This window comes from Pristis pectinata, chromosome 25, assembly GCF_009764475.1.
Source record: "Pristis pectinata isolate sPriPec2 chromosome 25, sPriPec2.1.pri, whole genome shotgun sequence".
Taxonomy (NCBI): Eukaryota; Metazoa; Chordata; class Chondrichthyes; order Rhinopristiformes; family Pristidae; genus Pristis; species Pristis pectinata.
In genome coordinates, this window is record NC_067429.1 from 25,737,231 (window position 1) to 25,750,912 (window position 13,682).

Here is a 13,682-nt window from a genome sequence, read left to right on the forward strand (position 1 = left end):
TATCCCAAATCCATCCTCTTGCAATTGGTCCTTGAAGAATGGAGCTGAAAATGAGTCATGTGTGTTGTATTTAGTATCACTTGGCCCAAACATCAGGAGGCCTGTAAATGGATTGAGTGGATAAAAGCAGCTCTGATAAGTCACTGAAGAAAATTTAACCTTACTCACTCACAGGTGGCCTACTCCTCGAATCTCCCACTCCTAATCTGATTGGATCTTTGAATCTCTTCTTCTGGCTACACGATTGGCCAGGTTGAGTCACTCCAGTCCTCCCTCTCCACCTCATTATCCACTCATTGTCCAAGGACAATGTGTGAGCCTTCTGTAGATCCTGCTCTGTATACAGCACAACACACCAACTTTAACAGCCACCACAGGCGTGCATTGCAGGGCACCTCCACATTTGTCCAGGGCATGTGAAAGACTTGATCAACGATCCTGGATGTGAGACAATCAAAGACATTGATCTTTCATTAATGGGGTATCACTCACCTCCAAACTACCAGTAGCTAATCACACCCAATCTGAAAACCGATCAGGAAGGGTTCACTGCAGCAAGACCGAGAGATCATGGCACCATGTACACTTGAGTGTAGAGTCACTCCAGTCTTGCCTTGCACAAGACATTACGTTGCATTGAATGTATTCAAGGCAGAGATTGACAGACATTTGAACTAAAATGGAGTTGGAAATGTGGAGAAAGTGGGAAAGTAAATTTGGCTCAGCCTTGATCTTATTGAATGGGCGGATCAGGCTTCAGGGTCCAAACGACCTACTTCTGTTTCTTATGTTCCGTTTAATAGAGAGGTGGGAGATCACCCATTGGAAAGTAGTGGAATTCTCTGTAAATTAGCCAATCAGATCCTTATTAGCTCCTTGAAAACTGACGGTAATGTAGGCAGGATCAGGGGTTGGATGGCGTAGAACCAGTCAGGTCAAACGTGGGAAGGGGATTGTGGGTCCCTGGAGGTCCAATAAGTGAGATGTAAAATTTTAATTGAAATTTCAATATGCTTTGGGAAGGGCAGGAATTATTCTCCAATTCTCGCAAAGGACCCTTGGCTTCTCTTGCACCAGGCGTTTCCTGGCAACCTCTCAGAGATGGGTGACAACCATCTCCTGCTCCCATACTCCTGCCCATACCCACAGGTATATCAGTCAGATTCCAGTGGGGAGTAAGGATTGACCATTAAGAGCAGCAGGTTTCCCTGTCCCTAGCCAACATATTCTTTTCCTAGCTTCATGGATTGTGCATCATTGCACCCAACTTCCCCTGCACCTCATCAACTAAAATTCAGCCCCAGTTGTTGCTGGGTTGTGTGTGCATTTGGGGGGGCTGTCACAGCCAGACCTCTACCAATGAGTGCACGTGTGCCCTTTGAGCTAGGACCACCATGATACAGTTATTAGAAGGGTACTCCCCATTCTAGACTCTGGGATCTGAAGAACTGTATGTTCTTCTGGTAACAGAGCAAATTCACAAAGATTAGTTATGAAAATCTTGCATTTGTTATAAACAAGCAAGTTGATATTCTGTACTGATTGAAATAAAACCTCTTCTATCGAGGGTAACTTGCACTGTTTTACTCCAGATCATTCCCTGGTGCAGTGCATGCAGTGGCTCTTCTTTCTGTGTCACTGAGAAGGTGCAATTGCCTCTTTTTTCCTGTGACTGAGAAATGACCATTTTGCAAATGTATAGATTGTATTCATAAGCATTGCCAGTGTGTGTGTTGCCCATTGGATTAAGCAGGTTCTATATCACTCTGTGACCGAGAAGAAGAATAATTGATATTTTTGCCTCTTCTCCAGTACGAAGCTCCCTCAAGTCGACATAATGCAGGAAACGGAATCGACCAAGAAGGAAATGTAGTTTTTTCAAACTGGCGCCATAGCCAATCACTGAAAAATCTTCCACCGTTACGCTCTGACATCGAGGAGAAGGTAGGTGCTGAATCATTCCATGGCGCTCTGCAGGGTCACAGCCTTGAAGATCCCACTCGGTGCTGACCTTTCACCTCCAGCACCTGGGTTCATATCCAAACTCATGAGAAGATAAACCCTTCTGACTTCTAGTTTGAACTTGCAGTTAGTCTGACTGGACTACTGTGCATGGGATCTTTGGCTGATGAGGGGGACCAGGAATCCCTGACTATCCAAAGATGTTTGAGGGATGGAGGTGGGTTTGGTTGGAAACTAGATCTTGGCATTGTTAGTCCTGTCTCCAGTATGGTTGGCGATGGGGTCAATTTAGGATCAAATTGAAACATTCTGTATGAACATAGTGTTGATGTTCATATCCTGGTAAACACAAACAAAAATATAAATATTTGCTCAGATAACTAGAAAGTCTCGACTGTATGTTGTATTATGGGGATATCACACAGATGTATACAGTGCAAGCCTAGCACCTTAATGATCCCTAAAGCATGTTTTCTTCTGAGATATGTAGAGATTAACACAAAAGCACAAGAAAATAGGAGTTGGGGTAGGCCACACAGCCCCTAAAGCCAGCCCCACCATTCAAGTTGACCATGATTGATCTACCCCAAGACTCAACTCCTCCTCTGAGCCAAATCACCATCCCCATGGTAACGTATAAATTTTTGTTTTTGCCAAGCTATTGGAAAAAGGAAGCAGCATTTTTTTTTGTTTTTGCAGTTCCTTAATAAAATTGTGAAACATAAATCATTTGTGGTTGAATGGTTTCACCTTCTGCTGCTTTAACTGAATGGCAGTTATTGAATGTGTGTCGATGCCAAACACTTTTCAAGTGGGAAAGTGCCAATCTGACTGGTTGTCTTCACATTACCCCAGTGTCTGAAGGGAACCCATCATGTCCAATGCCAGCTTCTTGACTCTGTGCCAAGTTTGCTGGGTTAGGGACAATAATGTGTTGCAGACTCTTCCATCAGCTAGTTGACCAAAGTCAGTGCAATTATCAGATGGAAGAGAATGGTTATCGGCATGGACTGGATTCATCCAGGAAAGCGGGATGTATTCCAATGCACTGTGTCCGTTGAGCTCCTGTACATTGTCTGGGAACAGGAAATAAAGAAAAGGCACTCCAAGTTTTCTCCGTCAAATTGTGTCAAAGGAGGTACCATTGAAAGACCACTTACCAGGGGTGACCCTGGCATCAGCCTGTCTTTCGAATCAAGCTGCTGGATTTTTTGCTTAAATTCCGGAATGAACACTCCAACACTTTACTGCAGAGTCAGTTAACCATCACTCTCCACCCCTTGCAATATGAGCACACACCAGCAGTCTGTTGGATGTCCTTTCTCTCCCTACATTATACTGAGGATACTCAAGGCTGTCATCACTTGCACTTGATCTAGGTTGGAGTCATTCAGATGGTGTCTATTTGGATATGAAGTATAGTAAGTATTCTAACTCTTGATAGCACTTCAATGGTCTAGTCTTCATTGGGTCCAAGATGCTTGTAGCTATTTCTGAATAGACATTATTTTCATGTTTTTACAAAAAGGCAGGGTAACTACTTTATTGAAAGCTTTCAAAAAGCAGTATTGAGACTATCCCATTATAATAAGAGTTTATATGTGAAAAATAATTATAAATGATTCAGTTGATAATTCAAAATTATAACTTCTGTACGGGCATACAAATGAGCTTGGATGTGTTAAAACCTAAATGAATCAGTGAAAGACCTGTGTGATATGCCACAAAGCAAAATGTATATATTATTATTTACATATATTTACACAGATTTATTTTCCGTTAAATGCTATGGATTACACAGTGGTCAAGATATTTGTTGTATGTACATGGAAAATCTTGTTCTCAATGAACTGGGTTTGTGCCCTATTCTTACTTTTGGTGTTGTATGTGGAATTTATTCCAGGACATTTTAACATAAGTACCTTGCGTTACCTTCCTGCTGGCTTTCTGAAGTAAACTGGGGGTAAAGTAAAACTTTAATGAGTCAAAACATTCTCAAAAATGACCATACAACATCAAAAAAAGGATTCGGGTTGGTACACAGTTTATACCTGGTGTTCCCACATCTGACTTTGCTAAGTACTGGATATAATGATTGTATTCTCTGAGATCATGGGATTGCCTTTCAACCTTGGTCAATTGTGCTAAATATTAACATGCTTCAGAGATTGAACTGTTACTGAACCTGATTTTAGAAATTGATTGCAACAGGCAACCAGCACTGTATTAACATTTAGGACATATGACCGAGGACTATTTTCTAAGCTGATGTGTTTTCAGGCTGAATGAACCCAATATTTCATCCATGACCCATTAACCTCATGTAAAGTTCTTGCACATTTGGTTGAGAGATACATCAGGTCCACTGTTTTGGAGGATAAATGATCTGCATATTTCATGAGCATCCTTTGTGTTTGGGACGTTCCATTTTGCCCTGCCTTAACCTGTTACAGAATCCCACAAGCAAAGGAAAACTTGCCACGTGGTTTGAATACAAGCAACTGACTGTAAATAATTTTGAAATTAATTAATTTCTGTTCTGTTTCTTTAAGGCTTCATTTCCTACCCACAGGCGAAATGCGTCTGATTTTAGTGCTGAGCTTGCACTTGGGCACCGTGTTGAAATCCTGCTCCCTCACGTTAGTGTTTCCTGTTGTCCATGAGGCCATATCCTCCTCCACACTGATCCACTTGCGCCAATCCCCATAACACAGCTTAAAATATACCTCTACCTCCATTGGAGTTTACTCCTTATGCATGCTGGTTCATTAGGGATCCTGTCAAATGGTGACTTTTTAAAGCTCTAACATCTGAAAATTCTTCTTTAAGTGTAGCCTCCACCTTGTGCCTGATGCCTTCTCAAGCCCTTAACATTCTCTGGGTGTTAGATGGAGCTGTACAGTTTCACTGAGGCTCTGACTGTTTTCGGTAGGATTCTCTGTTGACGTAGCAAACTGCTGCTGGTGTTTTCAGTTCTCGTTCATCCCTGGCATGTAACTAATTTCTGTTCCACTTATATTGCAACTATTCGCTGGCAGTTTGATGTGCATGAGCAGAGCCTAGCTTTCATTTGTCCCTTTGTGTGTGTTCACATGTGATTTCTCCTTCGATTGTTTAGTCCCAATCACTGGATAAAGCTGGAATTCTAAACAAAGCCAAGGTGGCAGATAACGGGAAGCGCATCAGGTGAGAAGTCCTTCTGACCTTGCTCGACGTCTCCCAAGAGGTTTGGGGCTGTGCAGATCTGGAGTCAAATGCGTAGCTAAATTCAGTGAATTTTAGTTTGCTTATGTGATAAGTAGGATGCTAATTAAATCTCTGTAACAGGCTGCTTCCTTCCTGTTCATTTCCTCACTTGCAAGTTAAGTATATAGGCAAGCTCTTTGCTTTGAACTATGTCCTAGTTCTGTGTTGTTCCACCACATGTACTGATAACTCTTTACAACTTTTTTATTTTTTGGTACCTTTTATTTTGATGTGATATTTAGGTGCAAAGGGCACATTCTTCTGACAAATCCTTTATGATTTTAAGAAAACATTTATGACAGCCTATTACATTATTAACTTTCCTTTTTCTTTTGCAACCAACATATTCTCTGATGCCATGTTTGAACATTCTACCTAGTATTCATTTGTTGTGCTTCAACAACAGGTCAAGATAATCCTACTCTGTCTGTTTCCTCCCCTAACCCAATGATCATTTTCTGTAGGGGTTATGCACTGACATGGGTCCAGTCGTAATGTGTTCTGCTACTCACCACTTCACTTCTATTATTGAAGGCATCGCATAATTGATATTGTTATTCTTAAGATTTAATCCTTTTCAGTTACTTTCTCAATGCCAAAACTTGAGTCTATCTGGCCAATTAAAACCTTTCAGCACAGAAGCTTAATGTGAGTAATCTTGTTCAGGCTATCCACCTAATAAAAATAGGAGACTCTTGGTAGCTGACCCCACAGAGGTGTACCACTGCATGGATAAGGGCAATTCCCTTTGAAACATTAGAGTAGAAATGTTTGTTTTTAACTTAATCGTCTGTGCTTCAGTGTTTGCCCAAATTTCTTTCTCATCCTCTCCTGAACATATTGGGTCTTTCTGGAAATGGTCATTACTCCTTGATGAATGCTAACTTTTGAGTAAGAAAGTCAGCGGAGCCAATTTTTATGAACTGTAGGGGTTAATTTTACAGGATATTGTTGTCCCAAAACAGTATTGCACAACTGGAAGTACATATTGGTAATTTAGCGGGGTGGGGGGGGGTGGTGGTGAGAAAGGTGACTTTAGATATTTTCAATTACTGGAAAATCATTTCTGCCATGTATCAGGATGTTGATCTTGGCATCCATGTCCCTGATGTATACACCTGCCATTAGAAGGTCTGTACCAGCTATGCCAACCAATTAAAAATGACCCCTTATCCATTTAACTACTTTATTGCTGTTTGTGATTACTGTGATACGGAGTAAACAAGACTGCAGGAAGTCTTTGCCACTGTTTCTCAGTGAACAATGCAGCCTTTCTCCATTTCATCATCATCATTTCTTATCGATATGCAATGCCAAGCTCATCATTCCATATTTCCAAGCACAATATTCCTATTCCCAAGCATTTAATTATCCTTCAACTGAGAAAACAGGATGTCCTAATTTAGAATTGAAGCTACAAGTTAAATGTAGGTAGATTTGGGCCACCCTTGCATCCAAATCCCCTGGTTAGATGTATACCATCTATTAGTTTCTAGCTGACGTATTTCTAAGCCCTAAATACCATTGGTGTTTTATCACCTTATAAGTCTATTAAACTTCTGTCAGGCAACTGCAGCAGAAGGGATTGATTTTTATGACTTCGAGCATGCCTTTGTTGCAGGTTGGGAAATCCTACTGAGGCTGACAGTTTTCCAAGTGTCTGGGATACCCCATCCCTTGTGAAAGGTCACAAAATCCAACTCAAATTGTCTGTCACGAAAGAGCAGGGGAGTGGAGTTCGAGTGCTTGGCCTTGCTGAAACCCAAATTATCCTTCAGAGGGTCTTGTCCTTTCAGAAGTGTAAATCCTGCTGAGCCATCTAAATAGGGTATCTGGACCATGGAGAGGGAAAGGGGGAGAGAGAGTTCTCATCTATTCACCATCACTAGATTCATGGTTATGGTAAGTTTCCTCTCCTCTTCCACTCAGTCAATCAGTCCGGGTCTGTCCTTGTTCACCTGATAAGTTCGTAGACCAATATTTTATGTAAACATTCAAACTTTGTCTGCTCATTTGGTTGAAAATCGACTGTCTTCTTGATTGCACCTAAATATGTCCAACCTTTTGCATTGATCCTTGGTTTTAATTTCAGGAAGAACTGGGCATCCTCCTGGACTGTTCTGCAGGGAGGAATACTGACATTTTACAAAGATCCCAAGAATCAGTCTGCAGGGAGCCTGGTAATGACGTTTAAACTGAAAATGCTAAAGAAATAAATCAATAGAAATAATGAACCTGTGAGGGTCGTTTTCACCAACCGGGAAGTTAGGTGAAGGGGCAGATTAGCAATCATTTTGGAGCTTAATTGATTATCATTGCATTGAGATCTTGGAATAAATGTCTTAACTAACAACAATAAATTGACTTAATAGGAAGTTCTTAATATGGGTAAATGTCCTCAATGTGATTCTGGGACATAAATGGAAGCTTAGACAAAGACATTGATAAAGACCAAAAACAAATTGTCCCTAGTGTGTAGGTGATTGATATAGACTGGGAATAATTGATGGAACTGTGGAGAGAATAATATGGGATGAGTATCAATAAATAGATTTCTTGATCGTTGGGGTGGACTTGATGGGCTGAAGGCCCCGTTCCTTGTGCTGTACCTCTCTATGACTTCATGACTTAAAGAGTTCCAGTGAAGGGATTAAGGTGACAAAGGAGAACCCTTCGGAAAGGTAATGCTCAAGCAAAAGTGACCAAGATGGATGACATATTGGCATCCAGCATGGAAAAGGGGAGTAAGCTTGCACAAGAGGTTGGAATTTGGATAGAGATACTGAGGGGGATAAAAGATTTTGGGGTTGGGTATTGCAGGAACAAGCAGGGTGACAAAGAGATTTAAATATAAACATGATAATTTGAGGCATTTGCTGCTGGGAACTGATGTACAGTATAGCCTCAAGGTCAGGACTTCGAAGGGAAATATGGATGGCAGAGAGTTTGGACGGACTGCAGCTTGTAGAGGATGAGCACTGGAGGAGTTAAGATGGAGACAACCCAATTATTGAATGTGTTGAAAAAAATTTGGAGGTAATTTTCACTTTTATCGCAGCAACCTGGCAAAGCAGTTTGCTCACTGGACATTGTCTCAGAACAAGCTGGACTTTTTGCAGTCCCAACACCTGTGGCCTCTCTGAGCTTCTGTCTGCTTTTACTTAAAAGACCATTCATTTTCATCGCTCAAATATGGCCTGATTCTGGCACTGCTCAGCCAGACCTACTATCAACTCTACCCATCTACTCCACTGCATGTCCCTGATCTTCGCTCCATCCTTCCCTCCGCAATGATGGGAGAGGCCAACAGGCTGAATACGAGTCATTTAAACCTTGTATGATTGTGTATGATGAGAGATATTGAATGACTGCCATGGAACGCATTTAATTTTCCTTCATCAACGCCAATAATGATGGCTATTTCAACGCAACTCTTTTTACACCAAATCAAATATTTAAAAAATGACTCCAAATTGAAACTACTCCCCTGAAAAGAAAGTTGTCTCCCTACTACATCATTCCAAGTATGGAACACACAACAATAGGAAGAACGGCAACAATCTTGGTAGATCAATTAAAAAAATAGGTTTGAGATAAGAGTGTCGTACATACGCAATGCTTTTTTCTCAGTGAGTCGCACAAAACTTATTAGATGCCAGTAGCTGAGTTCAGCATCTTTCACATTCCATATTTCTCTCTGCCCAGAAACAGGCAATTGGCCAGATTGTACCTGAATATACAGTTGAACTGAAAGGAGCAACAATTGGATGGGCAGGAAAGGACAAATCAAGCAAAAAGAATGTGTTAGAGGTGAGAGCTTGGATTTTTGATATACAGGATGCAAAGGATTGATTTCTCACTTGATCACTTGCCCAAGAAATAGGCAAAAAACATGAAGGAGGAAAAATTAAAATGAGGTAATTTTCAATTGTTACATGGAGGCCAATGTCTTTGCTCAGTGATGCCAACATTTGCCCTACATCATCAGGCTTCTTCTGAAACAGTTGTTATGACAGTCTTTTTATCGATCAGACCTTGGAGTACTTTATAAAAATTCTTTACTCTCTTATTTCAATGGAGGCATCAACCTATTTAAATGATAGTTCTCTTCCAAACTAATGGTGAAGAAACCTAGACAACTGAATTCGGCATTTATACATTGGTATCGTCCAATGTCAAAGGTCAGTCGAATTTATTGTCAAACGCACAGGTGTAATGAAAAACTTACTTGCAGCAGCGTCACGGGCACAGAGCATCAAATAAGTAGCATTCAAAAGAGAAACATAAATTATACACTTTTTTGTTTACAAGGAAGAACACAATTGGAACAAAAAAAATGTAACCTCTTAAACCTGAAAGTTTTTGCCTTTCTCAATGAGCACAATATCCAAACTCTGTTAGTATATCCTGCTGGTAATTTTCATGATTAGCTTCATTTTATGAAGACAACTGAACCTATAGAAAAACCTATGATGCAGGCGTAAAATATCCATCAAATCCTAACTGCCCTCTCTGGTTTTAGTGAAAGATTATCGAAATCTTAAAACCCCTTTTGACAAATTAAATTAAATTAAATTTTATTTACAGCGTGGTAACAGGCCCTTCCAGCCCAACGAGTCCATGCCACCCATTTTAACCTACCTGTACATCTTTGGAATGTGGGAGGAAACCGGAGCACCTGGAGGAAACCCACGCAAACACGGGAGAACGTACAAACTCCTTACAGACAGCGACGGGATTTGAACCCCAATCGTTGGCGCTGTAATAGCGTTGCGCTAACTGCTATGTCAGAAAAGGGTTGTTGGGTGATAGAAGCATGTATTTAGGGTTCACCAATAAGAGTGAAACAGGGTCATCACCATTAATTAACCTGCTTTTCCACTACTGTTTTTCTTTGCCCATGGGATAGAAGAAGGGTTTCCATTGGAAAAACCCAGCTGTAGACTGGTCAGGTTGTTTCACACCACCTGACAGAGTCCAACTTGAACCCTCTTTTTGTTTTTGGACATTGCTGACTATGCTGGACCTTAATGGGTCAAATTTGTGTCAAACCCTTTCTTCTCATTAGGGTAAGTTCACTGGTCTCATTCTCCCTAAAAGCCATTGACAGAGAGGGGGAGACATTCAGCCACTTACTCTCCAACCCACAGTGTTTCTGGATGTATTGTGTGAAGGAGATTATAATTGCTGCAAAACTACATTGAAAGATTTGGGAATAGGAATATTTTTACAGAAGGATAATTTAAAATCAAATGATTCTTATATTTCCCTACAAAGGGCATTTGGCCCATCGGGGCTATGCTGACTCTCAGAGCAATCCGATTCCCCTACTTATTTCCCAGCAGCCCACTCTCACAGATCCCCATTGACACCCCCTATTTTTCCCACCCCCCACCTACACTTGGGGTAACTTACATTGATCAGTTAATCTAACAACCAGCACAGAGGTCCAAGTTAAACCTGGGTCAGTGGAGCTGTGAGACAACTGAACCACTTGCAGCACCACTGTGTCTTCCACCCATTTTAGCAGTGATGTTGCAAATAAATAGCAAGATCCTCTGGGTGTTTTTATCCCATTCCTCCTCCCGTCTCCTGAAAATGTTGGGGCAGAGTTCTGCACCTGCTCAGAGACTTGGCCGCTCTGAATTCTTATGAATAGTTAATAAAAGCTGGTCTTGTCAGCAATGCTAGTCTCCCAAAAAAAAAATTAAAACGAACATATTGTGAAGATGTGTAGTCATAGGTTGAAGTGGTGTGTAGATTTTGCAGGTAGGCTTAATGTTGAATCCCTCATAGTGATTAGGAATAGGAATTTCATCTGCTACACTTGCGTACTCAACCTAAATGTCCTGTAATGCAACAGCTTTTGTATGTTCTGTATGTTAACAGTACACTCTTTTATTTTCAGTTGAAAACGAGAAGGGGTTCAGAGTACCTCATACAATATGATACAGAGTCTGTCATTGGGGACTGGTACAAGACGATCAATGAGAGTATCATTCAAATGGTATGTGCCCCTAAATGAAACAAGATTATATTTACATGTGATGGAGGGATCAAATTGCATTCTGAGCAGGGAACATCTGTTAGGAGGGGCATTGAAGCCAATAGAAGGAGTTTGTTTAAATGCGTAACACTCCCACTGATGTTATTGCTATACAATGAGTATTACTTGCCCCAGAGAAGATGGTGGGGCCAACCTCCATCTTCAGCCATCGCAGTCCAGATGGTCTGGTGGTGAAAGTTCTCCCAAAATGCTGTTATAACATTTTGACCCAACAGGGAAACTAATGGTGAAATGTGTCTCAAAGTATAGTTCGCATATGATGGTGCTTCCATCTATCCTAATGCCCTTGTATCTGACTTTAGGGAAGTTTTCTTTTGTTTTCAAAGGAATTAAAATATGTTTTTGTCTGTTTCTTCTCTTTTACCTGTTATCTCCATATGTCATGTGTGCTGGTCCTGGCTGTCTGATGTTGGTGAAATATGAAAATGGTGATGGTAAAAAGCATGCAAATCCAAGCTCCTATTCCTCTATTCCTACTTAGAAACATCCTACAAGGAGTAATCAGAACAAGTTCTGCACTCTGCACATGTCGTTTCGTTAATCTTTTGATTTACCTTTTAAGTTGGACCCAGTGAGCACAGATGAAGTTGATTCTGCTTATGACATAGCTGTTCCTGAGAGGATCAACAACAAAGAGAAGGATGAGAAACGAAATCGCTGTAAGTCTCTGGATAATTTTGAGATGTTTATCTAAATGTCAGCAGTGATACAGATGTCTAATATCAATTAGATTAAGAAACACATTTGACAATATAAAATTAGTCACAGATTCTCTAAGACCCAGTCCTGTGAGTGGCCAAGTCTCTGCAAAAAGTATGATAAAGGCTTTCAATCTTGCCTTGTGCGAAGTATCCTAGAAATGCCTGGAAATGTGGTCCTTGGTCTGCTCAAAGCTTAAAGTAACCAGATGTATATTTTCGACACCAGAACTGTGCTCCCTGCTACTCTTGTTGGTAACCGGGTATGGGATGGATGTCATCTTCAGGCGCACCTGGACCAGAGCAGAGGCAGCTGGGGGCAGATACTGAACTGACTGCTTGAATGGTGGAGGAAGGGGCTTTCGGAACAGCAGTTTCGATGCTAGTGATCACAAGGTTGACAGTTTGGGCTGGGGTACTCCCTCGTATTCCGGAGAGACGAGAAAGCATCTGGAAGTGATTGCAACTGTATTTCACTTTGGGGGTTGGATGACATACGACAACTTTCAATGTGATTTGAATTCCAAGACAATTCTATTTTCTTGTGATTAACAGATATATCTATATTTCAAATATTATAGAATTTAATCTCCAGCATTTACCACATCAGCATTATAAATATTATGGCTATTGGACAAGACTTTAATATTATTCATCTATCTATTTATCTTGTATAGGCATGTGAAGCAGCACCACCCGCTTTAATTCCCTCCCCCTCCCCATGCACCCCCTGCTCCATCACATGCTCTCATCCCCAGTACTCACTGTATGATTGCTTAATTGAGTTGTGTAGCAGGAATTTCACTGTCCGTCAAAGAGTTTGGTCAGTGCCCATGCACACAGGACTCTGAGTTTTGCTTGTGCCAACTTCCATGCACAAATATTTGCCGAGGGGACCTAATCATGAGCACTATTTCCGCTTTTACAATTCATTCCAGAATGGCTACATCATGATCAGTTTGGACCAAGAATGTCCTTCAGTTCACTTAATCTCAGCGTCCCCATAACATCAGCCCTGTTGTCTTTCCGTTACTGCATCTAATAGTTTCTCAAATTAATCCAATGTCTTGACTGTCTTGTCCTGACAATCTGCTTTAGCTCTCATTGCTGAGCAATTCTTTTCAAGCACTTGTATCTCTGAGTCAAAAGTCCCATTTCAGGGATTTTAAATTCTAGACTGGCACTCCAATCCCTTCCCAACTGTATGTTCCATTGAAGGAGGTGCTGTCTTTTAGCGGTCATAGAGCCCTTCGGCTTGACTTGTCCATGCTGACCAAAATGCCTATCTATGCTAATGTCATTTTCCTGCATTTGACCCATTGAATATTTTCCTATCCGTGTACCCGACAACTGAGGGACTGTCCATACTCAAGGGGGATACAAAAAAAACAATGGCATTATTCAAAGGGTGGGGGGGGGTTCGTAATTTCCTTTGGGTCTTGGTAAATATTCCTCCATAAATTTCACTACCTCAATATCTCACTGTTATCAATGAAATAAATGTGACCTGGTCATTTATCTCAGTGGTGTTGTGGGATCTTACCATATGAATGTTGCTGCCACGTTTCACTGTAATACATTAAGATTTGAACTTGAAAAATACTGCATTAGCAATGGAACAAGCCTTTTGCCATCAATGGAGTCATGACCAAAATTCTGCAATGTTGGAAAATTTGGAATAGAAACAATAATTACAGAGGAGGCATTTC

General features: G+C 40.9%; 1 protein-coding gene across 3 annotated transcripts in view; it reads left to right on the plus strand.

Annotated features, from left to right (window-relative positions):
* LOC127583043 (rho GTPase-activating protein 27-like) overlaps positions 1–13,682 on the plus strand; it is a 185,022-nt gene that overhangs the window by 155,331 nt on the left and 16,009 nt on the right. For 2 of the 3 annotated variants that reach the window (XM_052038756.1, XM_052038758.1), the window contains 7 exons: positions 1,813–1,944; positions 4,515–4,601; positions 5,081–5,148; positions 7,301–7,388; positions 8,914–9,018; positions 11,117–11,215; positions 11,838–11,934. In XM_052038756.1, the coding sequence (XP_051894716.1) occupies positions 1,813–1,944; positions 4,515–4,601; positions 5,081–5,148; positions 7,301–7,388; positions 8,914–9,018; positions 11,117–11,215; positions 11,838–11,934 (676 nt within the window). The remainder of the gene's footprint in view (positions 1–1,812; positions 1,945–4,514; positions 4,602–5,080; positions 5,149–7,300; positions 7,389–8,913; positions 9,019–11,116; positions 11,216–11,837; positions 11,935–13,682) is intronic. The other variant, XM_052038757.1, reaches the window with a different exon arrangement.